Raw genomic sequence first — 27,815 nt, 5'->3', positions numbered from 1 at the left:
CTGTGGGCAGGGACTGTCAAGAAATACTTTTGTAAGCCGCCGTGAGAGCCTTTTTTGGCTGTATGGCGGCATAAAAATGCTTAAATAAATAAATAAATAAAAATAATTAAATCCAGATGTTTGCAGACACATCAAAATGGAGCAAGTTTACAACAATTGGGGGTTGTGTTTATTATGGGATGTTTGGGGTAAGGGGATTTTGTGGTTCCGAAGAAGAAACAATGATTTGCGAGCAGAAAGGCTGTTTCATAGGCTGTTACTGTTATTGCTGTAGCTGTGGTTGTTTTCATTGTCTATTTTAGGATTTTTACATTACATTTTGTATACCTCCTTAGTATCATGAGATGAAAAGCAGCATAAAAATATTTTTAATGAACAAAAAATAAATGTGGCAAGGTTATACGGACCGAATCCAAAGCTTCACATTTTGGAGGCTTAAGGGGAACTTTTCCAGCAAATGTCCTTTCGGGGTGAGAAGAAAGCAGATCTTGGCTAAACGTATACCAATAGCCGGTTTCTCCAGTACATGAGAATCCTGGGAGGAAAGAAAAAATTAGTGTCACAACATAACCCTTCCCTGCCCCTTTGACTAGCGTTGAGTGAGTTGCAGATGACTTTGGTTGGGGACCGGGGGAGGGAGCAAGCTATTTATTTATTACATTTATATACTGCCTTCTCTGCTAAAAAGCCAACAAGGCAGTGTACAATAATTTTAAACCCTAAAATCTTGAAACCATAAAAACAAGAGTATTAAAACCAGTACAAGCCTTAACCAACACATTTTAAAAGGCTATATTGAAAAGAAAAAAGTCTTTGCTCCCTTTCTAAAAGCCAAGAGAATGGGTGGGGGGGGGGATTGTAGTTCCCGAGGGAGTACATCCCACCGTTTGGGAGCAACACGGGAGAAAGCCCTTTCGCGCGTGCTGACAAACAGGCCTCGGGGTCTTCAAAAAGGCCTCTTGTGTGGATCTTAATAACCATGGCGGGTTACTGCTGATGCTGAGGTGGGAGCGACTGTTCATTCTACTCACACGCCTACGATCACCAGGAATAGAAGTCCGCCCATACACAGGACAATGGAGAGTCCAGTTCGGGTGATATCAGGATCCTTCAGAGGCTTTCCAAAGCGAAGCGACAGGCGCTCCTGGGCATCCACTGCAGGTAGAGATCCCAGAATTCAGTATTTGTTTGAAGGAGACATCTATACCAGTGAAGTTCAGTCCCTGCTGTTCCCCGCCTGGAGTTCCTGCCCGACGTAACACGTCCTACGCTGAGCTTTCCCAACCTCCACATACGTTGGACTGCACTCTGCTAGCTGGGGGGTTCTCAGAGCTATAGTCCAACACATCGGCTGCCCTACACACGCCCTCTCCCATTCATGATTCTCAAAATGAAAAGGGGACCTCCAGAAAGGCACAGGACTCACATTTCGCCCTAGAAAAAAAAAGGATCTAGCTGGCGTCAAGATTCGAGAACTAGTGGGATGGCCTGCCAGGAAAGATTCACCAACTTAACAGTCTTCCTGAATTTAAGGAAGCCATGAAGACTGAGCTCTTTCAGCAGGCCTACCCAGTTGAATTTTAAGATGTCTGGCTGTTATTTTAATAATGTATTAGTTTTATACGTTTTTAATCAGTTTTATGTATTTTATAGTATTTTTGTATTTGATGTTGTTCCCTGCCTCGATCCAAAGGGAGAAGTGGGTAAGAAATAAATATAGTAGTAGTATAATATAATGACTAAGGCCCTTTCTACACCAGCCGTTTTCCGAGGGGTCATCCTGGGTGTCCAAATGACATACGGGATCAGGAGAAAATGATTTTATTTATTTATTTATTTATTTATTTATTTATTGCACTTATATACCACTCCCATAGCCAGGGCTCTCTGGGACAGAAGTTACAGAAATTCTAAAATTAACATAAAAATGAGTACAAAATTTGAAATTCTAAAACACAGAACATACACACATAAAGCATTAAAAACCATTAAAAAACTAAATATGTGGGTGATTAAGATGTGCCGCCATATGCCTGGGCAAAGAGGAAAGTCTTAACCTGGCGCCGGAAAGATAGCAGCGTTGGTGCCTCCATTTCCCCAGGATAACTGAGACCCCGGTCATCCTGGTCTTACATGCGGGCCCGGGACAATCCCGAGGATTGTGGGCGGCCATCCCATTTGTTTTCCTCTTCCCCACAAGTAGCGGGTGTCGTCAGAGGGAAGGAGTCAGGTCCAGGGGAGACGAGGGGCCTTGGGGGTGGGGAGAGGGGCTTCCCCCCCCACCTTTTAATTTTCGCTGGAGCACAAGTGCGCTCCAGCTCTGGCCCTTAAAAAAAATGGTGGCCGCAATGGGCTTGATGCCAGTGATGTCATGCGGTCCACTGAGGGCGACGATCCTGGAAGCAGGTAAGTCCGGGATCGCCCCCTCTCTCTCCCTCTACACCTGTAGGTGTAGAAAGGGCCTAAGAGACTGGGCTTTGGACAAGGACACTGCAATTCAAATTTTCCCTCTGCCATGAATTTGCTGAGGTGTTGATCCTTGAGAGAACATTCACACTAACCCTTCCCCTCCGCAGTCTCATGAGAGGAGATAATAACGGCAGCCATCCTTACAGGGCAGTAGTAAAACCTCCTGTGTTGTGGAGTGATTTGAACATTTTAAAGTATTATATATGCTCAGTGGAAGCTGGTGGCTCCAAGGTCAGTGGGGCGGCAGTGAATCCACTCCGGGTTTCAGTCAGAACTCTAAAGGAGCTATTGAAGCTTCTGACTGAAACCCGGAGCAGAGTCCCCACTGACCTCGGAGCCACCAGGCTCCACTGTAAATGCTGGCATTTAGAATTATTTCGAATCAAATTCAAATGAATCCCCTTGGCCTTCAGGTGCCCTGTTTCTTCAGTCCTGAGGAATTAACACCTTCTAATGTGGCGGAAGTCCAAGTTTCAGCATGTGGTACTAACATGGGATCCTCAAAAGTCCTTCCCCTGCCATAACTGTGTGTGCAGGTGCAGGTGTGTGCATGTACGTGCAACGTGTTCACTTGTGATAAATTTTGTGAACCTCTGTTTGAGACTTATGAGTAAGTGCTGCCCTCTGGTGGACATGGCACCCAGGGCCGGTGCCAGACTATTTTGCGCCCTAGACAAGGTGAGCTACTTTCACCCACCCTCCCACCCACCCACCCCCAAAAATGGCAATTTTGATTTTTAAGAACATATGTTTCCTGGAAAAAATAAGCACAAAACTTGAAACTGCTAAATTTATTTTAAAATGCAAGAAATACGTCATGCCAATTATAGCAAACAAATTGGAAAGGATGTCTATGGGTCTAAAATGCATTATTTAATAGGAATGTCACCTCCAAATAATCCCCCCCCAACTCACACACGCGCGCACACACACACTCAGCATCACTCACACCAAACAAACACACGCATGAACACATGCATTCACTCAAAGACCCTATGCACCCCATTCACCCATACATTCTCTCTCTCTCTTCCGGGCGCGTTCCAGAAGTCCAAATGTGGAACCGCCCCACCCCCACCCCCACCCCAACGTCCCTGGCTTCACTTCGGCTGGGCAGGCACGGGGCGCCATCTCACCCACCCTGGCCCAGCTGAATCCTCAGGCCGGGCCGGCTCACAGCCAACACGTGTCAGTGCTGCACTGTGCCCAGCGCCCCTCTTAGCTTGGCGCTCTAGGCGGCCGCCTGAGTGGCCTCTATGGTAGCACTGGCCCTGATGGCACCTCTCTCTCTCTCTCTCTCTCTCTCTCACACACACACACACACACACACACACACACACTTTCAGTGTAATCACTTGAAATCTGAATCCTAACTTTTTGATTATTATTTAACATATATATATATATCTACTGCCTTTTAGGGCAAAGCTTTCTCAAAGCAGTTTACAAAAATAAGAAAAATAAAACAATTGCACACATAGTTAACTAAAGCAGCAGCATTAAAATACCTTCTCAACCCATTCCCCCCTCAAAATAGCAACAGTTAAAACCATAAGATATAAATTATAAAATATAGACTAGCAAAAGCAGATGAAACATCTAGGGGCATGTCTACACCAGCCATTTATCCCGGGATCATCCCTGTGCATCCAAATGACACACAGGGGATCCCGGGAGCAGGCAGGGACAATCTCTCCATTTGCCTGGGATAACCCTTAGGTGTAAAAAGGGCCTAGGTCTTTATGGTCTGTTTAAAGATAGTCAGGAAAGGAGCTGGGCATTCCTCATGTGGAAGGGTATTCAAGATAGATGGGGCCACCACAGAAAAGACTGTCTCTTATACCCACCAGTCTGATGGATTTTATTGGCAGTCATGGGAGTTGGGCCTGTGTCACCAATTCATACAGGTGCTCCTTCAAATAACTTGATTCCAGGCTTATTATTATTATTATTATTATTATTATTATTATTATTATTATTATTATATTTCGGGCTCTGCTACCATCCCACCTATCAGGATTCAGGTCTGAGCTGGGATCTTTGTGCCACCACACAGTTCTACCCAAGTAAGGCAACCACAGGGAAACCAACCAGACCATTAAGACAGGTTCTTAGCAACCATTGGTTCTTCTAGGTCACGTGGTACTTCCTAAGCCTTATAAAAACTGTGTCAGCTTCTCTGAACCAAGGATAGGCAATCTGGTTTTGGACTACAACTCCAATAATTCCTGCCCATTAGCTATACTTGAGGGTGGGGGCTCTCTGAACAATGAGCCCTTTGCTATTGTTCTTTGTATCTATATCTCACCTTCACCTGCAAAGGTGGGCAACTTGTGGCTCTCCAAATGTTTCAGCCTACAACTTCCATGATCCTTCCTTTCAAGCCCTCCCCCACGCTGATCCAGGCATTTTTTCGGCCTGTGCGATCACGCCAGGCAAGAAAAGGGCAGGAGCGGCGCTGGGAAGGGGTGGACAACGCGTTTCTGGCCCTGCCGGAAATGCGCCCTTCAAGTCCTCCCCTGCGCCAATCTGGGTATTTACTTCCCTGGCGCAATCGCACCAGCAAAGAAAAGGGCGGGAGCGCCAGGGGGTGATCACAACTTCCCCGGACATTTTAATAAATTACTACATTTCCCACCAGATGCCAGATTCCCCCCCCATACCCGGACTTGTCCGGCGTAAACCAGATGTATGGTCACCCTACCTTCACCACGACCTATGCTGGCTAGGGCTGATGGAAGTTGTAGGCCAAAACATCAGGGCCGTAAGTTGTCCACCCCTGAAGAATCCCTGCAGGAACTCAGTCTGCCACATTAGCCTCCCAAAAAACCAAATCCAGTTGTCTGCTGCCACATATAATACCTCCAGCCCTGCACACACACTGCATCCACCCCACCCCCAGCAAAACCTTCCCAGGTCTTCTACCTACCAAAGCACTGACTTAACGACAAGCAATCAGCAGTGCTCTCATGGCATCCTTTGCAATTAAGCACTTTATATCTGAGCCAGACTGCAAGAGTGGGAGGCCAGGGAGGGAGAGAGAGAGAGAGAGAGAAAGTGTGATTAACAGAAACCACAGAACAGTACTGATTCTATAAACGCCCCCAGAGCTCATGACTGAGCAAGGATCTGAACATCTCTGAGCAAAGCCTGTCAAGTTCAATCCCAACACTCTTTATCCCAGAAATGTACAAAATTCCTACAATTGGGAGCAGTGGAATCTTTGAACGTCAGAGGCATCCCATGACATACGCAGTTGTGTGTTGGCCTGGCAAGGATCATCTTCTGTTCCTCCTCCTCCTCCATTTGTTCAGTCCTGGCTCTCATCATGTTAATATTCCAGCCAATTTTTTAAAGAACACACAAAAGTTAGGACAAAGCCGTGTTGCCAGCTTTATACATGAAGATGAACTGTTTGTACCATTTGTTTTAGCTGTTGAGTGGATAGTTGATTCGACAATGAGGGCAACAGGGATGATTAGGGGCCTGGAAACAAAGCCCTGTGAGGAGAGACTGAAAGAACTGGGCATGTTTAGCCTGGAGAAGAGAAGACTGAGGGGAGACATGATAGCACTCCTCAAGAACTTGAAAGGTTGTCACACAGAGGAGGGCCAGGATCTCTTCTCGATCATCCCAGAGTGCAGGACACGGAATAATGGGCTGCAGTTACAGGAACCCGGATTCCGCCTGGACATCAGAAAAAACTTCCTGACAGTTAGAGCACCATGACAATGGAACCAATGACCTATGGAGGTTGTGGGCTCTCCCACACTAGAGGCCTTCAAGAGGCAGCTGGACAGCCATCTGTCAGGTGTGCTGTAGGGTGGATTCCTGCATTGAGCAGGTGGTTGGATTTGATGGCCTTATAGGCCCCTTCCAACTCTACTGTTCTATGATTCTATGAAAGCCTGTGACAGCGGTCCCCTGAGCCAAATTAAAATAAAATTGCCCCCCATACCTGGGAGCCTAAGCCATCACTTGAGTTGTAGGGTGGCCAGGTGTCCTGTTTCACAGAGGACAGTCCTCTATTTGTGGGTGTCTTCTATTTGATGGGCTGCCTAGTCCAAATCTGGTTTAATGTAAAAAAAAAAATCAAAAGGGAAGAACAGCGGCCTTCAAGTTGCTCATCCAGAGTTAGCAGCACCTTGACAGCAGACTGAGCAGCAGGGACAACTGGTCACCTAGTCAGTCTTCTTCTCTTCTCTTCTTCTCTTGTGTTTCTATTTATATAATAGCTGTTGTTGTTGTTTTAAATTGCAGCTCTACATATATATTTGCATATGCAAATAGTATGCAGATCGATCCCCCTCTTTTCCGATCATTTCTTCTTTCTTGATGACGTGTAAGTGGCAGCCCTTCTGAGTTGCCACCCACCCCAAAACGCCAGTCTTGACAACATATTCATTGCTTTCCGAAATGTCTCAATCCATTTAGCAGGGTTGCAGCACCTCAGACTTCGGGGGCCAAATCTGGCCTTCTGAGGGGGGGTGTCTCCCCAAAGGGCCCCTCTCCCTTTCCCCACAACCATCGGTCGTTCGGTGGCTTCCTGGCTCTCCTAAGGCTTCATTACTGGCAGAAAGAGGCCCTAAGGCTGGTATTTTGGATCCCGCCCCTTCTGCCTTTGACCCCGCCCACCGCTGGAATGGAAATGGAATTGGGAACGGAAAGAGGGTTTTGCAGCCCTGCCGCTGGGATCATTCCCTGAGCCACCCTCCTTCCCTCTCTTCACCCTGCTCTAGGTTGCCACTGCCTCTTCATCCTCCTGAGGTCCAAGCAGAACAGGAGGCAGCAATGGCCACCCTCTCTCCGGAAGCAAGAAACCCTTCGAGTCGCTCCTCATCGCTCCCTGGAACGGCTGGGCGCCCCCGCTGAGCAGCTCCCAAGCCACATCCTTTGTGGGTTCACCACAGAACCGCACTGGCCTTTCATCTGCCAGATTCCCCTCTTCTAATACGCAGCGGTGCAACTCGATGAACTTACCACAGCCTTCTTTGTCGCAAGCTGTGAGGAAAAGGAAAGAGAGAGAAGGGGTCCAGAAATGAGTGTGCATGCATGCCCCGAATGCTCTGATAGCTGCAGATTTGTTTTCACATTCACAACAAGACTATTCGCAGTCCCCTTCTATTCCAAGACCGAAAGGTTCTAGTTTATACAAGCAGCAGAACTAGGTGATAAATGTTTTTCCTGGACTGTTCCACTTTAGATTTCTGTGGGATGGATGAGGAGTTTGTATGTTTGAATGCTTCCTCATGAAGAACACTTCCTGCATGGTGTCCAGAGAAAACCTAGCCTTCTCCCTGTTGGTTGGGGAGCTATTATATGTGCATGGGGTTTCCCCTGATGGGAACCAGGGCTGGCCCTAAGGTAAATTGAACCTTGGGTGAGGAGTGACTTTGGTGTGCCCCCTACCCAATGTGGACAGCTTTGGTGCCCCCTTCAGGTCAGCTTGGCGCCCCCACCCCCCAGCTCAGCACGGTGTCCTCCTCAGCTCAAATTGGCACTCAGATTGGTAGTTTGGTGCCTCCGCCCCCGCCCCCCTCAGCTCAACTTTGTTGTTGTTTATTCGTTCAGTCGCTTCTGACTCTTCGTGACTTCATGGACCAGCCCACACCAGAGCTTTCTGTCGGCCGTTGCCACCCCTAGCTCCCCCAGCCTCCTTTAGCTTAATTTGAGTTCCCACTCACCCTGGTACCCTCCTCAGCTCAGCATGGCCATCCCAAGCTCAGCTTGGCACCCCCTTCAGGTCAGTTTGACACCCCTGTCAGCTTGGCACCCCGGCAACCACCCAGTTCGCCCACCCCTAAGGCCAGCACTGATGGGAACATTTAAACTTCCCCATCTCTGAACTCAAGTGGTGCAATCCAGGAGAAGCTTTACCGCTTGATTCCCGCTCATCAACTATTGCCTAGCCTTGTATGAGTTAGTTCCACGTGTTAATTTTGTATTATGTGTAGTACTCCTTTTAATCCAGCCTGAATGACACCAGATTTATAAATAATAATAATAATAATAATAATAATAATAATAATAAAATACGTCATTGCTTATTCATTTATTGCTCCTTAACAGGCAGGGGCTGCACAGGAATTCTAGTGATTCGACTCGTTTTGCTGCTAGTCGTGGAAACAGGGTGGGTGGGGAATAGACAAGACCTCAAAATATGGGAGATGATCCCAAATCAGGGTTGCAAATGTTGGAAGTGTGGTAAAAAATACAATTAGTGCCGGATCCAGGTGTTTGAGAACACTTGGGCAAGATACCCCTCAATGGGCTCCTTCCCTCAGAGGGCCTAGCTTCTCACTGTTGGGAATATTGCAACCTTGTCTGCAAATTACCGGAAGAGGGTAGTGGTGGTGTTGGTTAATGCATGGGTATTTGGGGCGCCTGCATTTGTATGTGCAAGAATACTTGTGAGTAAAGCTGTTTTCTGTCTTCACTAAAGAAAGATGTGGTCTCTTTTTTTAGCCTTTATGTGCATGCGGGACTGGTAAATGCACATTCTATTTTGCCTTTTGTTTTTCTCTGCTAATTGAGGCAGCAATACCCAGTAATCCTGTCACTCACTGCCATTGTCATCAACTGCTGTTGTTCCTCGTCCTTTTTCTCATCATTGCTACCACTTGCTTACTGGACAGGCAGAAAACCAGTGAGCAAGTAGGCCATGACATCTACTGTTCCTCTTCACCACTACCACCACCATTGTCTGGACCAGAGCGAGAAGTAGGTGAACAAGGAAGTTGCAATGGGGAAGAGGAGCAAGTCCAGGGGGCTCTTGTCAGTGGGCCCCTCCTGGGATGTGGGCCCTCAGCGGGTGCCCGACCAGGCCTACCGTTGGCACTGGTCCTGAAGGAATGGAGGAAAGGCCCGTACCATTCTTTTGGTGCTCCTTTAATGCCTGCTTGAGCTTCATGGTCGTTTTCCTCCGGAATGCAACCAGTTCTTCCAGCAGAGCCTGGTCTGTGGGCAGATCGAGAAGATATATTTTTGGGTGGTGGCGATGGTGGAGGTTGTGGGTTCATTAAATGTCCATGAGAGCTTTTCTGGTCAAGGGCATATTGGGCAGAAGGACCAACTGACGTGCGTTGATTAGAACTGTAGTCCCAGTAATAGGGCACTCGAGGGAGGGAGGAGTTTGGATCCTCACCTGCAAGACGGGTTTGGAACAGACGCTCCGTGCTGAGCCTCACCTCGTGAATCAGGGCATCCACTTTGCTTTTAACTGAAAAGGAGAGAACGACAAGTGGTTGTCGTAGCCTGAGAACGTCTCTAAACGAGTGATTTATTGCACGCTCATGATTTGCCACTCACAGAAGTTTGCGGATCCATTACACAACTTCGTTAAAGTTTGGGGCATCTCCCATGCTATCGCCCAGGAATCTTGCTTTAAAAAAGACCAGAGCTAATGCGGTATTTAATTCAGCACTGGGATATCGTGGGATCTCCCCAGTGTGTAAAGTCAGCGTTGCGCTATAATTCCAGAGAGCCTCCAGCAGTTGCCTGAAGAAGGGCCAGAGTAGCTCTGAGCCTAACCGATGACTGCTGAGTCTTCAAGGAGCAGAGCTGCACTGCACTTTTCCAGATAAGAATGGATTTAAAATAAAATAAAAGCAGTGCTATACTATAGCCCAGCCTCCCCAGCCTGATGCTCTCCCAGTGTGTTGAACTACAACTTCCAGCATCCCCATGCTAGCTATGTTGGAGGGCATCAGGTTGGGAAAAACTGCTATAGCCTAAAGCTGGTGTCATCCTATAACCACACTATCCCAGCTCCACTGCTTTCTGCCCTCCAAAGCTCTCTTGCTCTCACCGGTTACGCTGTCCTTTTTCCTTGCTGTTCCTTATGGCTGGAATTGCCTTGCAGAACACCTATCTGGTGCCGCCTCTCTTCCTCCTTCCTTCCCCTCCTCAAAACCCACCTTTTCCTTGAAACCTTTGGGGGCAGTTCATTAATCCCACAACGCTACTGGAACCAAACCGAAGCACATGTCACTGAAATGAATGTAGATTCTTCCCTTTCCTCTGTTGTCTCCTTGTGTCAGATGTTAGGCTGTACACGCCTTGGGGCAGGGACCTGTTGTCTCATAAAGCGCCAAGCACATTGAATGGTATGACTAACAATAATAGCAACAACAACTAAATAATAATCATGAATAATAATCATGGGTTGCAGCCAGACTAAGGTTAGTCAAGATTTAGTCCCATCGACATCAGTGGGGCTTTAGTCCTGACTAAACACTAAGCGTGTTCAGAGGAGGGCAACCAGGATGATCAGGGGTCTGGAAACAAAGCCCTATTTATTTATTTATTTATTTATTTATTTATTTATTTATTTATTTATTACATTTCTATACCACCCAATAGCTGGAGCTCTCTATGAAGAGAGACTGAAAGAACTGGGCATGTTTAGCCTGGAGAAGAGAAGATTGAGGAGAGACATGATAGCACTCTTCAAATATTTAAAAGGTTGTCACACAGAGGAGGGCCAGGATCTCTTCTCGATCCTCCCAGACTGCAGGACACGGAATAATGGGCTCAAGTTAAAGGAAGCCAGATTCCAGCTGGACATCAGGAAAAACTTCCTGACTGTTAGAGCAGTACAGCAATGGAATCAGTTGCCTGGTGAGGTTGTGGCCTCTCCCACACTAGAGGCTTTCAAGAGGCAGCTGGACAACCATCTGTCAGGGATGCTTTAGGGTGGATTCCTGCATTGAGCAGGGGGTTGGACTCGATGGCCTTGTAGGCCCCTTCCAACTCTGCTATTCTATAATTCTATGATTCTACCTTCTCCCATTGATTTCAGTGGGACTAAAGCAGGACTTGAGAGTGCCATCTTATAGACCAACATGTAGGGCAACATGTAGCGCTGCAGATATTTTGGGCCCTAGCCAGCATAGCCAGTGGTGGGATCAGGAGAGTTATAAGCCAAAATATCTGGAGGGCCACAAGTTGCCCCCTCTGCCATTCTCACTTTCCTGGGAATATACGTTCCATTGAAGCCTGAGTAGACACGGGTAGGATGGCACTGTAACGTATCCTGAATCCAACCTATTAATAGAACTAGTCAATGGAGGGTGGTGGCTCTGATGTCAGTGGGGCTGTGAATCTGCTCTGGGTTTCAGCCAGAACGCTAAAGGCGTTTTCCAAGGAATATCACGGGCACTTACTGCCACTGATCCTCACAGAGTTACATTTCTTACTGCATCTCACAAATTGCACGTCAGGTGCTAGCCAGGGAAAGAGAGAGCCTGTTCTCAGCAGTGTCAGCTGGAAAGAAAGAAGCCTGGATCGCTCACACTCTTCAAGCAAAATCTGTGTGTTCGTTGCCCAATCAGAGCCCCTGTAGGGAAAGGCCCCGAGCGCCTGGCCGTCCCCACGCTAAGCAGAGCCAAGACTGTACCTGCAAAGCCAGAGAACTGGCTCGTGGCGTAGTGGAGGAAAAAATTCCCCTCCATACCCCGGAGGAGCACTTCAGCCCGTGCCTTGAGGCGAGTGTCGCGGATCTGGCGCGGCACAACCTCGGTCCGGAGCTTGGCCAGGTTCGCCTTGAACTTTTGGTCACACTGCAGGCAGCCCCGGAGGTGTGTGGGAAACCAGGCCAGAAGCAGCAGCAAAGGAAGGCCTGCGAAAAACATGGCTGAGAGTGTAAGCCATGAGGGACCTCTAGGTTCTGCAGAGAGTGACGTCACAATGGAGGCAGGTTATGGAATGTGCACCAGATTGGAGCTATGGATTCCCAGTCAAGCGATGATCCTAAGACAGGAGCGGGCAACATGTGGACCTCCAGATCTTTTGGCCTACAATTCCCATCATCCCTCACCACTACCTGTGCTGCCTAGGGCTAATGGGAGATGCAGGCCAAAACATTTGGAAGGCCACAAGTTGTCCACCCTTGTCCTAAAAGCTTGTGGAGTTGAGGGCAAACAGGATACTTGGGATATTTTAAAGGATAGATTATGACCAATGTCCAGGAGGAAGGCTGTGTGTATTCCTTGATCCTCTTCTACAGGCAGAGAAATTATTATTATTACTTCTTAGCATTTAGAAGGCATTTTTATTTATGAGTGAAAGTATTTTTTATCCCCCTCTTCAGCCGAGAAGGCGCCTACAGCAGCTTACAGATCACTAAAATAAACAAGGTGGCCGCTGCCCTCAGGTTTACAGGGCTTCTCCACATGGTGCAAAAATCCCGCAGCCTTACTGGGGCTTTGACTTCTGGAGTCTTCGCAGGTTTAAGGACCGGCACGATGCATGTGCTCCCCACGCTGTTGTTTTCGCTGATTCCTTCCCATATGTTTCAACCTTTGTAAACCGCCCAGAGAGCTTCGGCTATGGGGCAGCATATAAATGTAATAAATAATTAAATTTACCGCCAGCCAAGGGAGCTGCTTTCTAGCATGTTTTCCATTTATTACTGGATTTCCATAGTCTTATAAAACAGCAGATTCCCACTTGAAAATAGCGAGAGAGGCATCAGAGGTTGACAACGGCATGAAAAGGACCTGCAAACTTCTGTGAGTGACCAGTCATGTGTGATCAATACATCAGTCTTATGGAGAAGCTCACAATCTAAAAAACATGACACAAAAAGGAAAAGGGAAGGGGGGGAAGCAACTTGCAGCATTCATTTTTAAATTTACAAATTTGTTATAATGACCAGCTGAAATGGAAACAGTTCAGGTAGCCTGATGGAATGGTGGCTGCTTGATGCCAGTTGAGGGGGAGCCAAAGGCAGCTGGTGTCACAGTAGAGCTGATAGAATACTCTTTGAAAGCGTTCAAAGCATTTATTTATTTATTACATTTTTATACCGCCCAATAGCCGAAGCTCTCTGGGCGGTTCACAAATGGAATGTAAGCATTCCACTTACATCATCTTGCTGTGAATTTCTGCAACATCTCCATAAGATAGGTCAGTACAACCTGCAGCCCTTTCAGAAGGCAAGAAGGGAGATACAACTCTGCACCTCAGAAGAAGATTGTTCGTAGTGATTGGGGGCCAACCCTCTAAAGACCATGCTACAAGCAACTGTAGTTCTAATTTCCTGCACAGTGGTAGAATGTGGGAAGCAAGACCTGATTTAAGGAGCACTCTAGGCATTTGGGTTAATGCAGATTGAGGTGAGCCCTGTAAGGTTCTTGTGGCCATTGGGAAGAGAGTAGGGTCATGGGTGTTGTTGAAGGTGGGGCAGAATGGAGCTAGAATCTAAGAAGCCTGTGGATTGGAGAAATCTTCTTGCGACAAAGTGAGGGAAAGGGGCCAGGCAGTGGAGCTTGCTATATTTTGTGGGAAAATAATGAGGACTAGTGGAGTAGAGAGCTGCCTCATCAAAATTCACTTGTTTAGCAAAAGTAAGTCATATGTGAGAGAGAGAGAGAAAGAGAGAGAGAGAAGAATTTTGGCTCTAAACATGGCAGGACTTGGACTCTTTAATATATATTTAGTAGTATTTTTGGATTTTCTCTTGATCTATTGATGCCACCCTCCGACGTCACTCCAAGTCGGAAAGAGACCCCACCCTAGAGATTGGTAGGAATTACTCTTAAGTGCTGACATTGACAAAGAACAAGAATTACAAATTGAGGGTAGGGAGAGATAAATACTTAGCAACATAAGCATTTATTGGGCTGCTTGGTTATTTTTCAGAGGCTGCGTTCACTTGATTCTCTCCTTCTGTAGGTGGAAACAGCCCGGATAGGCCTGGCAGAGCCTGGAAGAGCTGAGAGGTGGCTTGAGTGGCGTCATTTTGGCGCAGGTAGCAGAGAAAAGCAGTCCACAGGAAGGAGCAGGCGCCTACGTACGCTGTCCGCAGCATGGGTGGCACGAAAGTAAAATTCACTGCCTGGTTGAAGGGAGAGAGATGGAGAGGGGCGGACCCATAAACCGGCAACAGTTCAGTGATTGGAGCACATCTTTCCTGGCGATCAGCTCTTGCATTATTTTGTTGACTGGTTACATTTTTATCCCACCTTTCCTCCAAAGAGGAAATACACAGTGCTCCTTCTCCACACCCTCCATCTTATCCCAGCAACAGCAACCCTGTGATGTAGGCTAGGCCAGTGGAGGCTGGTGGCTCCTATGTCGGTGGGGTGGTGAATCCGCTCCGGGTTTCAGTCAGAACTCTTCCACACCTTAGATAGCTCTTTTAGCGTTCTGACTGGTTCCGACTGAAACCTGCAGCGGATTCACCACCCCACTGACATCGGAGCCACTAGCCTCCCATTGGCTTAGGCTGAGAGAATGTGACTGGCTTTCTAGGTGGCTGAGGAGGGATTTGAACAAAGGTCTTGCTGTTCCTAGTCTGACAGTGTAACCAATCTGCCACACTGGCTGGCTGTGGGGTAAGACATACGGATCAGTCACCTGTATTCACTGGGGTTATTTGGCTGTTGGCTTCCTTATGAAATTGGCAACCCCAGGCTTCAAGCAATGGGCCAAGGGAAGGATTGGGCTCCCAGCTTTGGGCCAAGGGAAGGGAAGAGAGGGCAACAACACTTACTTGGAATAAAGTCCAGCAGAGCACCCCAGCCTGAAGGAAAAGAAAAGAAGTTGTAACTTGCACATTAGGGCTAATGGTTCTTAAACAGTCCTTAGATTTAACAGTAAGGAATTGTTAGCAGGGACAGGAAGCCAGATTCCAGCAGGACATCAGGAAAAACTTCCTGACTGTTAGAGTAGTATGACAATGGAACCAATTCCCTAGAGAGGTTGTGGGCTCTCCCACACTAGAGGCATTCAAGAGGCAGCTGGACAGCCATCTTCACAAGGATGCTTTGAGGTGGATTCCTGCATTGAGCAGGGGGTTGGATTCGATGGCATTAGAGGCCCTTCCAACTCTACTCTTCTATGATTCTATGGCCCCATTCAAAAGACACCTTAAACCATGACTTTAACCATGGTGGTTAAGCCAGAAAGCTGGGCTGTGTTCAGAAGACACCTTAAACCATGGCCGTTAAGCCAGAAAGCCTTATCCACCTTGGTTAAAGCCATGGTTTAAGGTGTCTTCTGAACATGGCCTGGCTTAGTTTAAGGTGACTTTTGAATGGGGCCATTGACAGTGCCAATGGTAGGCATGATTGGGCAGCTGCCAAGGGACCACACCTGGAGTTGCTCCAGGTGACAAAAAAAACCATTGGACTTACTCCTCCTCTTCCTCTTCACCACTGCAACCTGCTTTGTTTGCCTGCCTCTCGCTCTGGATCAGACAACGGCGGTGGTCAGAAGGAGGAACAGGAGATGCCACGGCCTGCTTGCTCCCTGGCTCTCCCTGACTTTTGAGCAAGCAAGTGGCAGCAATGATGAGAAAGAGGAGGAGCCGCAAGAGCAGCTGGTGCCCTTGGTGTTGAGAAGGTCGATTCACGGAGGGAGGGGCCCCATTGAGGATGCCTTGCCCAAGGGCCCTCCCAAACCTGGCACCATCACCGCTTGTTAGTAGAAGTTTTCTCTGGAATGCAAAGTGTGAGGTTTTGGTCCAAAGGTTGAAGAGCTACTTTAGCATCATGGCTGAGGATTGCAATATGAATGAGGAAGTCTCTGGTATAACTCTCATGCTGCCAGGATCACAGAAGTAAACTTTGACCAAGCGACATACAGTCCAATGCAACACATCAGCATCAGGTTGGGGAAGGCTGGTCTTTAAGGTGCCACAAGACGCTTTGGGGTGTGCATTTGCTGTATAACAGAGTAGCGTACCTACTCCTTTAGAACTGTTGCTGTTAGTATTTCAGAGCGGGGCCTTCCCTGTGGTGGCCTCCATATTGTGGAAAAATGACCTCCCCTTGACGATATGACAGGCATCCTTGGTGCAGATGTTCCACCAGTTAGTAAAAACATAACTATTCATGCATGCCATTCCCCAACACTGATTCTTTTTGCCAGCTTTATTGAATTGTATGTTTTGTTGTGGTTTTAGTATATCTTGTTAGCCACCTTATCTTTTATAATGAAAGGTGATCTATAAATAATGCTAATAAAGAAAACAAAGAATAAGAAGCACCTTATATGTCGGCCAGAACTTTTCCCGTAAATTCTCAAAGATGTCACGTTGACCATCCAGGAGAGACAGACCTGGAAAAGGCAATGGATACGCTGAAAACCATGTCACCAGCTGAAAAGCTCCCCTTTCCCTACCCCCAATATCTCTCACCTGCATAAAATGCGGCAATGGTGACCGGGGCGGCTATGATCTGGTCGCAAGCAACTTTCCCGATCACCTTGGTAGCATTTGATCCAGGAAGAAGGCGCTCCAGGCTCCGGAACCAGACGTAGTTGAAGTTGGCGTGGAAGCTGAACCCTACCAGCGCTACTTTCGCCGTCTGCTTCAGATTTGGACCATCGTACCTGAGGGGATCCTGATGGGGCCTAGCCAACATTTGCTGAGCCACATCTGCAGCGGAAAACAGCGTCCCGTAGGCGGTGACATTGGCCAGCCAAGGATGGCGCTGCACCAGGCCAAGCAGGGGCCGCATTCAGTTACAGAGTGGATGTGGTGGAAGCGCAGTTCCTCAAGATGGCCACTAGGTGGTGATGCTTTCTCCTCAGGTGAGCTGTAAGGTGCCTCCTGTTGGTAAGTTATTATTATTTATTTATTTATTTATTTATTTATTTATTTATTTATTTATTTATATAGCACCATCAATGTACATGGTGCTGTACAGAGTAAAACAATAAATAGCAAGACCCTGCCGCATAGGCTTACATTCTAATAAAGTCATAATAAAACAATAAGGAGGGGAAGAGAATGCACCAAACAGGCAGTATAAAAGTCAGAACAAAATTAAGTTTTAAAAGCTTTAGGAAAAAGAAAAGTTTTTAGCTGAGCTTTAAAAGCTGCGATTGAACTTGTAGTTCTCAAATGTTCTGGAAGAGCGTTCCAGGCGTAAGGGGCAGCCGAAGAAAATGGACGAAGCCGAGCAAGGGAAGGAGAGACCTTGGGCAGGTGAGAAACATGGCATCAGAGGAGCGAAGAGCACGAGCAGGGCAATAGTGTGAGATGAGAGAGGAAAGATAGGAAGGAGCTAGACAGTGAAAAGCTTTGTAGGTCAACAGGAGAAGTTTATATTGGATTCTGAAGTGAATTGGAAGCCAATGAAGAGATTTCAGAAGTGGAGTAACATGGTCAGAGCGGCGAGCCAAGAAGATGATCTTAGCAGCAGAGTGGTGAACAGAAACCAATGGACTGATGTGAGAAGAAGGAAGGCCAGTGAGAAGAAGGACAGAGAGAATTAAAAGGCCTTTCCCAACCTGGCACCTGCCAGATGACCTGGATTGCAAGTCCCATCATCCCCAAGTGTTAAGGCGGCAAGGTGGAATAACTGCACAGTGCCTTTTAATTGGGTTAGGGTTAGCACTGTCTGGAAGCACCCTTCATTTTAGCACTGTTGTGTGTGTGTGTGTATGATTTTTGTTGATATTGTGAAATCGTTGAGAGTCAGAAATCCTATCACAAATCAATCAGATATCTACCAGAAAACAGCTTTCTTTTGTCATTGCAATTTATTTTTCCATTCATTCATTCTTTGTTTTATGATCATTCCTGCAAGGGGATGATTGTGAATCTAGCAAGGTAGGATAGAAACAGCCTCAAGAAAGAATAAATAAATCAGTTTTCTCAAACACAGAGACACACCCCTGTAAAGAACACACATCACATTGCACTATGAGAAGGCGCATTCTTGCAGCAAACACCCATATCATCATGCATTCCTTTTCAAATACTCCCCCTCTTCATACATGAAATGTTGTCTTCTGATGAAGTTGGCTACAGCCCACAAAAGCTTACCGCCATAATACATTCGTTAGTCTTTAAGGTGCCACATGGCTGTTCATTGTTTTTGCTGGAACAGACTAACACGGCTACCCCTCTGGAAATCCTTTTATGTGTACGCATGTGGTTCCCCTGGGTACAAAACTGTATCTCACAGACAACATCCCCTCTCATAAATGAACACACAAGTCTATTCTAAAGACATGCCTATATCAAAGGCTCAAAGTGTCACGGATTCCCCCACAAGCAACCCTAGTATTTATAAATCTGTAAGGATGCATGGGAAAAATATTCCCAATCCCTTTAGCAAACAATATATTCCATGGAACTTTCCATAGCCATTAAATCACTTTGAAGCTTAGTTCACCTTTGTAGTACAAGTGTACCTTTACTCCCACCATAAATCCTATGTACACACAAATCTGTTTGTGTGCACAATACTTGTGTCCAAACTCATATTGATCACCTCATTTTGCACTCATGTTATAAACTCTTATCTACACATAAGTATTTCTGCACACTGTCTCCAAATGTGCTCCTTTAGACGTTTACAAACATTTGCACATTCTCAAGATACGCATTTGCAAACGGAATCTTTTTTCATTTTTGGTAATAGTGTGCCTTTGGCAAGGCAGAACCCAGAAACATTTCTTCAAACAATGGGGAATTTATTAAACACAAGCATTAAACACAAGAATTTCAAATATACACTCAGGGAAATTAATATAATCAGGGAATGCAGTCGGGGAAATTAACTTGGTAGAGAATAGCCATTCACATACAGGCATACAAATCGATTTGAACCTTTAGAGCCTGCGAAGAGAGCTGGATTCTGAGGAAATTAGTTTAGTTCTCCTGGAGTGCCAGGGTTTAAACTAGGTACTTGCTGCTGGTCTGTACTGATGTAGGATGGGTATATGGATGTGAGAGGTCAAGGAGGTGGAGATTAAGTACATTGGAGTGTCAAACACTCTTTGGAAAGTAAAAGAAGGGCTTGTGGTGAGCGTTAGTGGGAAAGGGGAAAAAGTTTTAAGGAGACTTGCGTTGGCAAGAGGCAGCATGTTCAGGCTAGTCCTGATACACAGTCACAATAACAGTGTATCATGACCAGATACAGAAGAGGGCAGGGCTCCTGCAGCTTTAACTGTTGTGATGAGGAGGGAATTTCACCAGGTGCTGTATGCATACAAATAACACCTGCTGAAATTCCCCTTTTCTTTACAACTGTTAAAGATACAAGAGCCCTGTCCTCCTTTACATCGGAGCCTGCTTCAGTCGGAAACCCACCCACCCCCACAGGGCTAACATCTTCACCTTGTGGGGAAGAAGGAGCTGTTGGTTTGCCCCTCCATTGGGAGATGAGAGGACGGAGCAGGGCCTTCCCACCAGCCTAAGCAGTCTCCTTAATTTCTTTTTATTTTCTCCCTCTTCCCTCCATACACTTTTCCTTGTGTGTCATGTCTTTTTTTAGAATGTAAGCCTGAGGGTAGGGACTGTCTTCTTTGTTGATACATTGTAAGCCGCTCCGAGAGCCTTTTGGCTGAGGTGCGGGATAAAAATACTCTAAATAAATAACAATAAAATAAATCTACACCAAGCAGAATATTGCGCTATGAAAGCGGTATATAAAAGGCAGGAGCCACACTACTGCTTTATAACGGTATTGAAGTGCACTGACAACTCTTGGGGCCCATTGATACATACCATATACCACTTTCATACTGCTATATCCTGCTTGGTGTGGCTCCTGCCTTTTATATACCGCTTCCATAGTGCAATATCCTGCTTGGTGTAGATGAGGCCGAAACATACACTATAACCCCAAACCTTACATGCTGCCCAACTAACGTGCTACCTCAGAAACAATTTCCAGGGATTCCTGAGAAACGTATTTCTCACATCCTTCTCAGGCCTCGAATAATGACAATAACACACTTCCCCCCACGGTTTTCTGAATTCATGTGCACTAGAATGTAGGTACACATCTACGCACTGCAGGCCTCACTCTGGGCCAATATGACAAATCCTGCAGCACAGTCTCACGCCTCTTCAAAATGTGCATGGCATTAAGAAGCAACACCCTCCGTCTTGCCCATAATGTATGCACAACACCCACAGAGCCTCTTCTGCCACAGTTGTGGGCACTGGAGAGAGATCATCATGTTCAAAGTGGCCTTGAAAATCACATACATATGGAAAAGGTCTGACAGAAAATGGAGTTCACCACAACATTGGGGAGAGAGAAGATGGGGAGATACCTATGAGAAGGAATCTAGGATTCTGCTCACGCTGTCCTAATAATTATTTATTACGATGATTCCTGATATAATTTATTACTTATTGTAACAGATGGTGAGAAGAATTTTGTGGATGTGTTTCTTTTTTGTCATTACGGCTGTTGTTTTTTGTTGTGTGTAATTTGTACGATTGAATTAAATGAAATAATTAAAAAAACAAAACAAAACCACAACTGAAAGGTACCAGGTTGAGGAAAGCTACTCTAACCACATAATCATCCCAGCGTAACATCTGAAATCTTGACGGATATCTTCAAAATGTCATCCTGTTAGTGCCAAATTTTCAGGCTGCCTGGAGGACCATCTTCTCACTTATGAGCCTTTCTGGGTTTTAAGATCGTTGAGAAAGGCCCTTCTTTCGGTACTGCTGCCTTCAGAGGCCCATTTTCTGGTGACGTGAGAGGAGGGCTTCTCAGTGGCCGCTCCCAGGCTGTGGAACTCTGCTTTCCTTCCTTTGGCAGGTAAAGACATTTTTATTCAAGCAAGCCTTTAGCAAATAAGCAGTTCTGTTGGGCTGGGTGCTGCCTTTATTCTGTTACTGTTGTGTTTTCAATTGTGTTTTTAATATTTTTGTTTTATTATTGTTTTAATCCCATTTTTATTTATTTATGATTATAAGCTACCTGGAATGCCATTTTCTTGGTAGAAAGACAGGGTACAAATCAAATCAAATCAAACCCTATGTAAGAATCCACCCCGAGATAATTGCTTATTTTATTTTTAACAGAAACAAAGCCCGAACTTGGTTCAACGTTGGGACCAATGAAATAAACAGTAAGAAGAGATCTGGATCTTGCAGGCTTGGGGAACCAGGAATAGAATTTTATGTGGGAGAATGGTGAGCTCTGCTCAGTTCTGGTATTGAGAAAACAAACAAACTCCTTATAATCCAAAGCACATGTCTTTTGCAACAGGCTCTGGTTGGTGGATCTCACAACAACAACAACAACAACCCACAAAGTAGATCTTGTAAACTTGAGGTCTGCCCAACTCCTTGTTTAGTGAAGACTTACTTGAGAAACTTAGAACTCCCAGTCTGGAACAATATTCACACAGAGAGACTTACACAGAGACACACACCTTTTTTTCTCTCAGCCCCCCACCTCACATTTCTGCCCATTGCATTGCAGCCATTATTACCCTTAATCACTGGTTCTCTTTTCCTCTTGGGCTAGTAGAAGTGGTGAGTAAGAGACGTTTCAGCCACGTTGCCTTGTTCCACAAAACTATAAATAGCCGGACACATGGGAAGGGTGCAGCAAAGGAGAACAGCTGGGTGGAAGTGGAGTTGTAGGAGGAAGAAACCCATTGAATACACCCACACATCCTGGTCCCCTGGCTCTTTGCCGAGTTCTAGCTGGAGGGTGGGGTGGGATACTGGGGGCAAAGCAGAAACTGGACAGCACATTTGAACTAATCATAACGTAAGTCCCACCGCCCTCAGTTTGCAAACAGATACATGTCTGGCGTAGAAGGAGTTAATTGCAAGTGATCCCAGAAAGGGATGCTAACAGCACACTGCAACACACACACACATACACAATTTCATATGGTCTGGACTCAGAATGCCACTTAGGGTGCAATCCTATGCATGCTTATACAGGAAAAAAACCTCCTACTTTTTTTATCTGTCTAAACATCCACAGGATTGCAGCCTTAGCTGCTTAGGCTTTTTAAAAAGCGTTTTCTTTTCTTTCTTTTTTACATTTCTCAGTCTTTGCATTTCCTGATTGCTTACATAACTCCTGATGTTGACCGACAGCATGATAATCTTTTTCTCGTTAATAATTTTTTATTCTATTTTTTAAAAAAAAACACTACTATTCTCTAACTTCTTTTAAAAATGAAAACGAAACAACGAAACAAGATATCCAACATCTGAGGCTCAATTTGAGGATGAGAGCCCCAAAACTTGTCTTCAGTAGCCTCTCCTTAACACTGAATAGTAGTATTAATTACAGTCCCACCAGTCTCTTACACCTAGGAATTGGAAACAGGCCCTTTTATTTGGACACCAGAGGTCACTGTTTTACCTCTTTTCTCTGGAATTCTTGGGCACAATGGGGAGGCAAGGGGGGGGGGAAGGAGATTCTCCTGCACAAGCACCAAGAGCACAGTGGACTCAGCCTTCCTTTCATTTCAGCCTTCCTTTCATTTGTCCAAAAGGAGTCCTAATGATGAATTGTACTCTTCCTTCTTCTTATCTATTCAGCCTCATCTCATCTCTAAGATCTACCACTGGGCTTTCTTTGGGTGCTTAGTAGGGGAAACTGACTCCTTCCCATGAGAGGTTTGAGTGATGAGTTTGGACAGGGGGGGGGGGTCTTCTGGAAAAGGAAGTTCTTTGAACAAGAGCTGATTCAAAGAGTCAGTGGCCCTTTGCTAGTTCTGTGCTGAGCGGGGGCTCTCGGACAGCCACCCTGAAGTCCGACTCTTAACAGCGCCTCCGGTTCACTTCAAAGCTACTATACCAGCCTCCTACGTGTATTATCTGAGCACTGCAGAAGAGGTTCAACAGGTTTGGCTGTGTGCTGATACCATCATGTAGTCATGACGGTGTAGTTGTAAATTTTGAAGTCGTTATGAGAGTTCCCATCGTCTCCTTATTTATTTATTTATTACATTTATATCCCACCTTTTTTCCTCCAAGGAACCCAAGGCGGCGTACATAATCGTCCTCTCCATTTTATCCTCACAACAACAACCCTGTGAGGTGGGTTGAGCTGAGAGTCTGTGACTGGCCCAAAGTCACCCAGTGGGTTTCCATGGCTAAGTGGGGACTAGAACCCAGATCTCCTGACTCCCAGTCCAACACTTTAGCCACTACACCACACTGGCTTCTCCTTCTCCTTCTCCTCCTCTTCCTCATTCCTATACCACCCCATAGCCAAAGCTCTCTGGGTGGTTTACAAAGATTAAAACATTAAAAACAATATGCAAAATTTAAAACCACACAACAGACAGTACACACAGAGATAACATGCATCTAAAACAACATTGAGTAATCAGACAAACCATAAAAATGAATCTGGGATAGATAAATACTCATCACATGCTGCTAAATGACTGGGAAAAGAAAGAAAGTCTTGACGTGGTGCCAGGCTGGCTTTGTCGGGGAGATCATTCCTTAGTTCCATGTATAAAAGCCAACTGGACTGTTTCTTCAACACTGACAATGGAACAGCATCCTCCACTGCCCGTGAGGGGCAGGCTAGCCTAGGGGGCACTGAGCAAGCCATGGCACACAGCTCTAACACCTTGTTGCCACCTTCCAGCATCTGCCACCTGAAGCGACTGCTTCACGTTGCCTAATGGTAGGGCCAGCCTTCGCGAATGGATCTTAGTTACCAATTGAAGACCAAGCCACCCCGAAACACTTTAAATTACAATGGGGATAGCTCACAACAATATATTGTCACTGGGGAAAACCCTTTCTCCCCCACCTACTGTGAGGATTGCAGATAAGCTCAGAGGGAAGCTTGGGGTGGGTGGGAGATGACCTCATAGCCCCTGCTAATCAAAGCATTCTGGTGCTTTGACCCTCTGCGCCCTTCTCCACTACACCACAGGTCAATCATGTGACATGTCTCAGATCCACATATCGTATGTGCCAGTATGTCACTGAACCATAGGATCCAAATGGCAAGGCTTATCCAAGGCAGCTTACACATATTTGCCTTAATAGGGCCCTGTGTAGCCTGTCCCACTAAGACTGATCTCCTCGGTGAAGAATTCTGTGTAACTGAAAAGCTTACGTACTCATAGAGTAACAAGTCTTGTAATTTTCAAAAGATGCATCACACCGTCCGTCTTCTGCCACGCTGACTTCATGGTCCTATTTGGATTTTGAAGAAGTTTCCGCTTTCCATTCTTTTCCTCGTGCGTTTTGCATGTGGCAGGAGGTTGCCTGAGCATCACACATCTAAATATAGCAATGCACGATAGTACATCATCATTCTGGATGGAGAAGCATCGTAGTCCAGTTTGTTGAGTCACTTCTACCTCTAAATGTAGCTTGGGAAACCTTTCCTCTAGGCCCCACATCGTTGGGTCCCCTTCAGTCACCTCCCATGGAGTTTTGCTGTGTCATTGGCAACATGAACCTGGCCTGGAAATAAATGGGCGCAGTAGGCTCTTAGGAATGGAGCTAGATACGTATCGGCCACAAGGCGGCAGTGTAGCTTTGGCAAGAGCGCCCATGGAAAGAAGAGAAAAGGAAGAGAAAAGGCACTTTAAGGACTAAGCAATTGATTATGACAAGTCCATCAAAGCTTACACTAGAATATATTTGTTTACAGTGGAGGCTGATGGCTCTGATGTCAGTGAGGGGCGTGTCTAAACCTGCTCTGGGTTTCAGTCAGAACTTTAAAGCAGCTCTCCAGTTCTGACTGAAACCCAGAGTGGATTCACTGCCCCACTGACATCAGAGCCACCAGCCTCCACTGGGTTAAGAACGTGACTGGCTTTCTAGGTGGCTGAGGAGGGATTTGAACACAGGTCTCACTGGTCCTAGTCCAACACTGTTACCAATATAGCAGCCTCCACTGAGCCTTTAAGATGCCACAAAACTCTGTTTGTTTTGCTGAAACAGTCTAACAGGGGCACCCCCTGCAATGTAAAAAAGGTTACTGAGAGATATGGGCTTTATTAACCACTAGCTGATATACCCGGAGTTGCTCTGCCCCCTTAAGATATATGTCTGCGAGGTAATCATCTCAAAGTAGTAGGTTGGTGCTAAGCCTATGAGTTGACTTTTAAATGAATTAAATTCGTATCATTTTTACCTCTCTCACCCTCACAACAACCCTGGAATGTAGGCTAGTACTAGACCTGTGATATAACTTTAAAACAAATTAAATTCATTTCTTTTTTCTCTCTCACCCCTGACCCATGGGGGTGTTGGGGGTGCCACCATGGTTTTCCTTATCCCTACAGAAAACAAAAACTACAATTCCCGGCATGCCTTTCGCCCAATGGGAGTCCTGCCACTGAGGTTCATGGGAATGGGCTTTATTAACCATACTGATACACTGTGTGCATGGCATATGTTTGTGAAAGAGAGAGACCAAGGAGAGTGCTATAAAGCCTAAACAACTTAAGACCAGGTTACCTGAAAGATTGTCTCCCCCTGTATAATAGTCTATGAGCCTCAGGGGAGACCGTGTTACCTGTGCCACATCCTTAAGCAACATGGCAGCGGGCTTTTTGTGTGGCAGAACCCTCCTTCTGGAATGACCTCTCCTCTGCAATACATCAGGCATCAACAATGATTAAAAATGTTCTTGTTTACCCTGTCTTTCCCAACCATTAACTTGTCTAAATGTTGTATTATTGTAATGATGTATAGTTTCGTTTCATTTATTACATTTCTCTACCACCCAATGGCCAAAGCTCTCTGGGCGGTTATAAAGATGAAAAGCCTTAAAATACATTATACATTGTATGAAAACTATTTACATACAAACATAGAGAGCACAGTCAGACACACACATATATCTAAACAATTTTAAGCAATCAACAATAAGAAAAAATCTTGAACCTAATTATGTTTTGTTGTAAACCACTTTAGGGTTTTTAAAATGGGAAATGGCATATAAACTAACATAAAGTAATAATACATTTTCTGATGCATGATCACCTCAGCAAATCTTTCTAATACTGATGTCTGCTACAGTGTGTGAAAGTGGGATATAACTTTTGCAAGCAGATGTGGCATTTACGATGGCTATGCTATTCATCCACATGGTTATGTGAATAGGCCCTGAGGGTAGTGGTGTCATCTGCAAACTTAGCCACCTCACTGCTCACTCTTAACTCTAGGATCTATCTATCTATCTCTATCTACGAGATGTATAAATTAGCCAATAAGCAAGGCTTTCTCATTCATTTGTGAACAAGTTAAAAAGCACTGGTCCCATTACATACCTTTAGGAGACTTCATACATACACCCATTGAGAAAACTGCCCATTTATTAGTACACTCTTCTTCCTGTTCTTTAACTAGTTACTGTTCCGTAAGAGGACCCATCCTTTTATCCCGTGGCTGTTAAGTTGGCTTAGGAGCCTCTGGTTGAGGGACTTGCTCAAGTTTTTTGAAAGTCCCAAGTAGACAATGTTTTTCCAGACCTGTGCCCTCAGCGCCTTTTCAGTTGGGGCTGGGCAACCTGTAGCCTTCCAGATGTTCTGTCCTACAACTCCCATCAGCCGTAGCCAGCATAGCCAATGGTGAGGAATCAGGGGAGCCTCTAGGCCAAAACATCTGGAGGGCCACACATGGCCCTGTTTTAGATGAGTCGCACCCTTCCCAAACTGATGCTCTCCAGATGTTTCGTACTACAACTCCCATAATTCCTGACCATTGGCCATGCTAGCTGGAGCTGACTAGAGTTGATGTCTGAAACACCTGGAGACTGACCCTGTGATTTTTTGATTGAAAGGGATATGCTCTATTGCTATGTTGGGACTTAACATGGGACTTAACATCTGATATCTGATAAAATTAAATAAAACTGGAGACACACCTTCATCCTTACACCCCAAGCAGCTTACTTTTTCAGTGTAAAAGGGTAGGAGTTACCCACCCCTTTATTCACTGATCAGGTATATGGTTCCTGTTTGGAAGGCAGGGCCGGCTGAGCCCCACCCCCACCCCAGCAGGGCTCCACTGACAAGAGCCCCCTGCCTACTCGCTCCCTGGCTCTCAGCCTGTCAAACAGGCAATGATGAAGAACAGGATGAGGAGCAAAAGCAATTAGCAGCAATGGCGGTGCAAAGGTAGACCCAACTGAGGGAGGAGGCCTGTGGAAGAGGCCTCGCCCAAGGGCTCCCAGAAACCTGGAGCCAGCGCTGTTGGAAGGAGCCCTATAGCGCAAAGGCAGTTAATTCCCTTAATGCCTTTCCACAATCCAGCTGCAACCCCGGTGAGAAGGATGAGAGGCAGGAACTTAACTCCTCCAGTGTTGCAACAGGCAGCCTCCTCCGCTTCCAGGAAGCCCTTAATTGGGACATTCACTTTTTTGTTCTCTGGCCGTACCGCAGCGGCTTTTTCGCTCCAGAGGACAACGATTGGGAATCCCTGGTCTTGTGGGTAAAGGGAAGGAGGATGGGAGCCCGATCTCTGCGTCGCCTGGGAGGCTCCTTCGGGCGGGTTGGAATTGGAGATGCACAACTCTTTGGGGTGGGAGAGGCTTGTGGGGGGTCTCGCCTCTGACGTAATCCCAATCCCCCTCCCAGCAGACAATAGACCTCATTCATCCTCCCCCACCCTCCATCCTCTCACGATCTGT

At 46.1% G+C, this 27,815-nt stretch overlaps 2 protein-coding genes across 3 annotated transcripts; both read right to left on the bottom strand.

Moving 5' to 3' along the window:
- Positions 1-445: 445 nt before the first annotated feature.
- On the bottom strand, positions 446-12,101 carry IZUMO2 (IZUMO family member 2). Of its 2 annotated transcripts, XM_063138446.1 has the most exons (7): positions 11,867-12,101; positions 9,614-9,688; positions 9,340-9,426; positions 7,450-7,470; positions 5,399-5,479; positions 1,032-1,155; positions 446-535 (listed from the first exon to the last, which is right to left on the bottom strand). In XM_063138446.1, the coding sequence occupies exons 1-7, from the start codon at positions 12,099-12,101 to the stop codon at positions 493-495; spliced, it is 666 nt and encodes a 221-aa protein (XP_062994516.1). In that variant the 3' UTR covers positions 446-492. The 2 variants fall into 2 exon arrangements, 1 of the variants encoding a protein (XP_062994516.1); XR_010025984.1 differs by lacking the exons at positions 446-535; positions 1,032-1,155; positions 5,399-5,479; ... (1 more) ...; positions 9,340-9,426; positions 11,867-12,101 and adding an exon at positions 11,634-11,710 and having other exon boundaries at positions 9,667-9,688.
- A 1,965-nt stretch (positions 12,102-14,066) lies between these two features.
- Positions 14,067-17,012, bottom strand: LOC134406358 (mpv17-like protein). Its single transcript, XM_063137733.1, has 4 exons — positions 16,613-17,012; positions 16,463-16,533; positions 14,966-14,995; positions 14,067-14,308 (listed from the first exon to the last, which is right to left on the bottom strand). The coding sequence occupies exons 1-4, from the start codon at positions 16,932-16,934 to the stop codon at positions 14,102-14,104; spliced, it is 630 nt and encodes a 209-aa protein (XP_062993803.1). The 5' UTR covers positions 16,935-17,012; the 3' UTR covers positions 14,067-14,101.
- Positions 17,013-27,815: the final 10,803 nt, after the last annotated feature.

The sequence above is a fragment of the Elgaria multicarinata genome, chromosome 11 (assembly GCF_023053635.1).
Source record: "Elgaria multicarinata webbii isolate HBS135686 ecotype San Diego chromosome 11, rElgMul1.1.pri, whole genome shotgun sequence".
Lineage (NCBI taxonomy): Eukaryota > Metazoa > Chordata > Lepidosauria > Squamata > Anguidae > Elgaria > Elgaria multicarinata.
This window is presented reverse-complemented; position numbering and strand designations above follow the sequence as displayed.

Coding starts and splice junctions, on each gene's coding strand:
- IZUMO2 (XM_063138446.1), bottom strand. CDS start 12,101: ATGTTTTTCGCAGGCCTTCCTTTGCTGCTGCTTCTGGCCTGGTTTCCC. Junction 9,427..9,613: donor GTTCCAAACCCGTCTTGCAG/GTGAGGATCCAA, acceptor ATCTGCCCACAG/ACCAGGCTCTGCTGGAAGAA. Junction 536..1,031: donor TTCCTGGTGATCGTAGGCGT/GTGAGTAGAATG, acceptor CTTTCCTCCCAG/GATTCTCATGTACTGGAGAA.
- LOC134406358 (XM_063137733.1), bottom strand. CDS start 16,934: ATGCGGCCCCTGCTTGGCCTGGTGCAGCGCCATCCTTGGCTGGCCAAT. Junction 14,996..16,462: donor AGTTCTGGCCGACATATAAG/GTGCTTCTTATT, acceptor CTTTTCCTTCAG/GCTGGGGTGCTCTGCTGGAC. Junction 14,309..14,965: donor TCTGCTGGACTTTATTCCAA/GTAAGTGTTGTT, acceptor CCCTTCAACCAG/GCAGTGAATTTTACTTTCGT.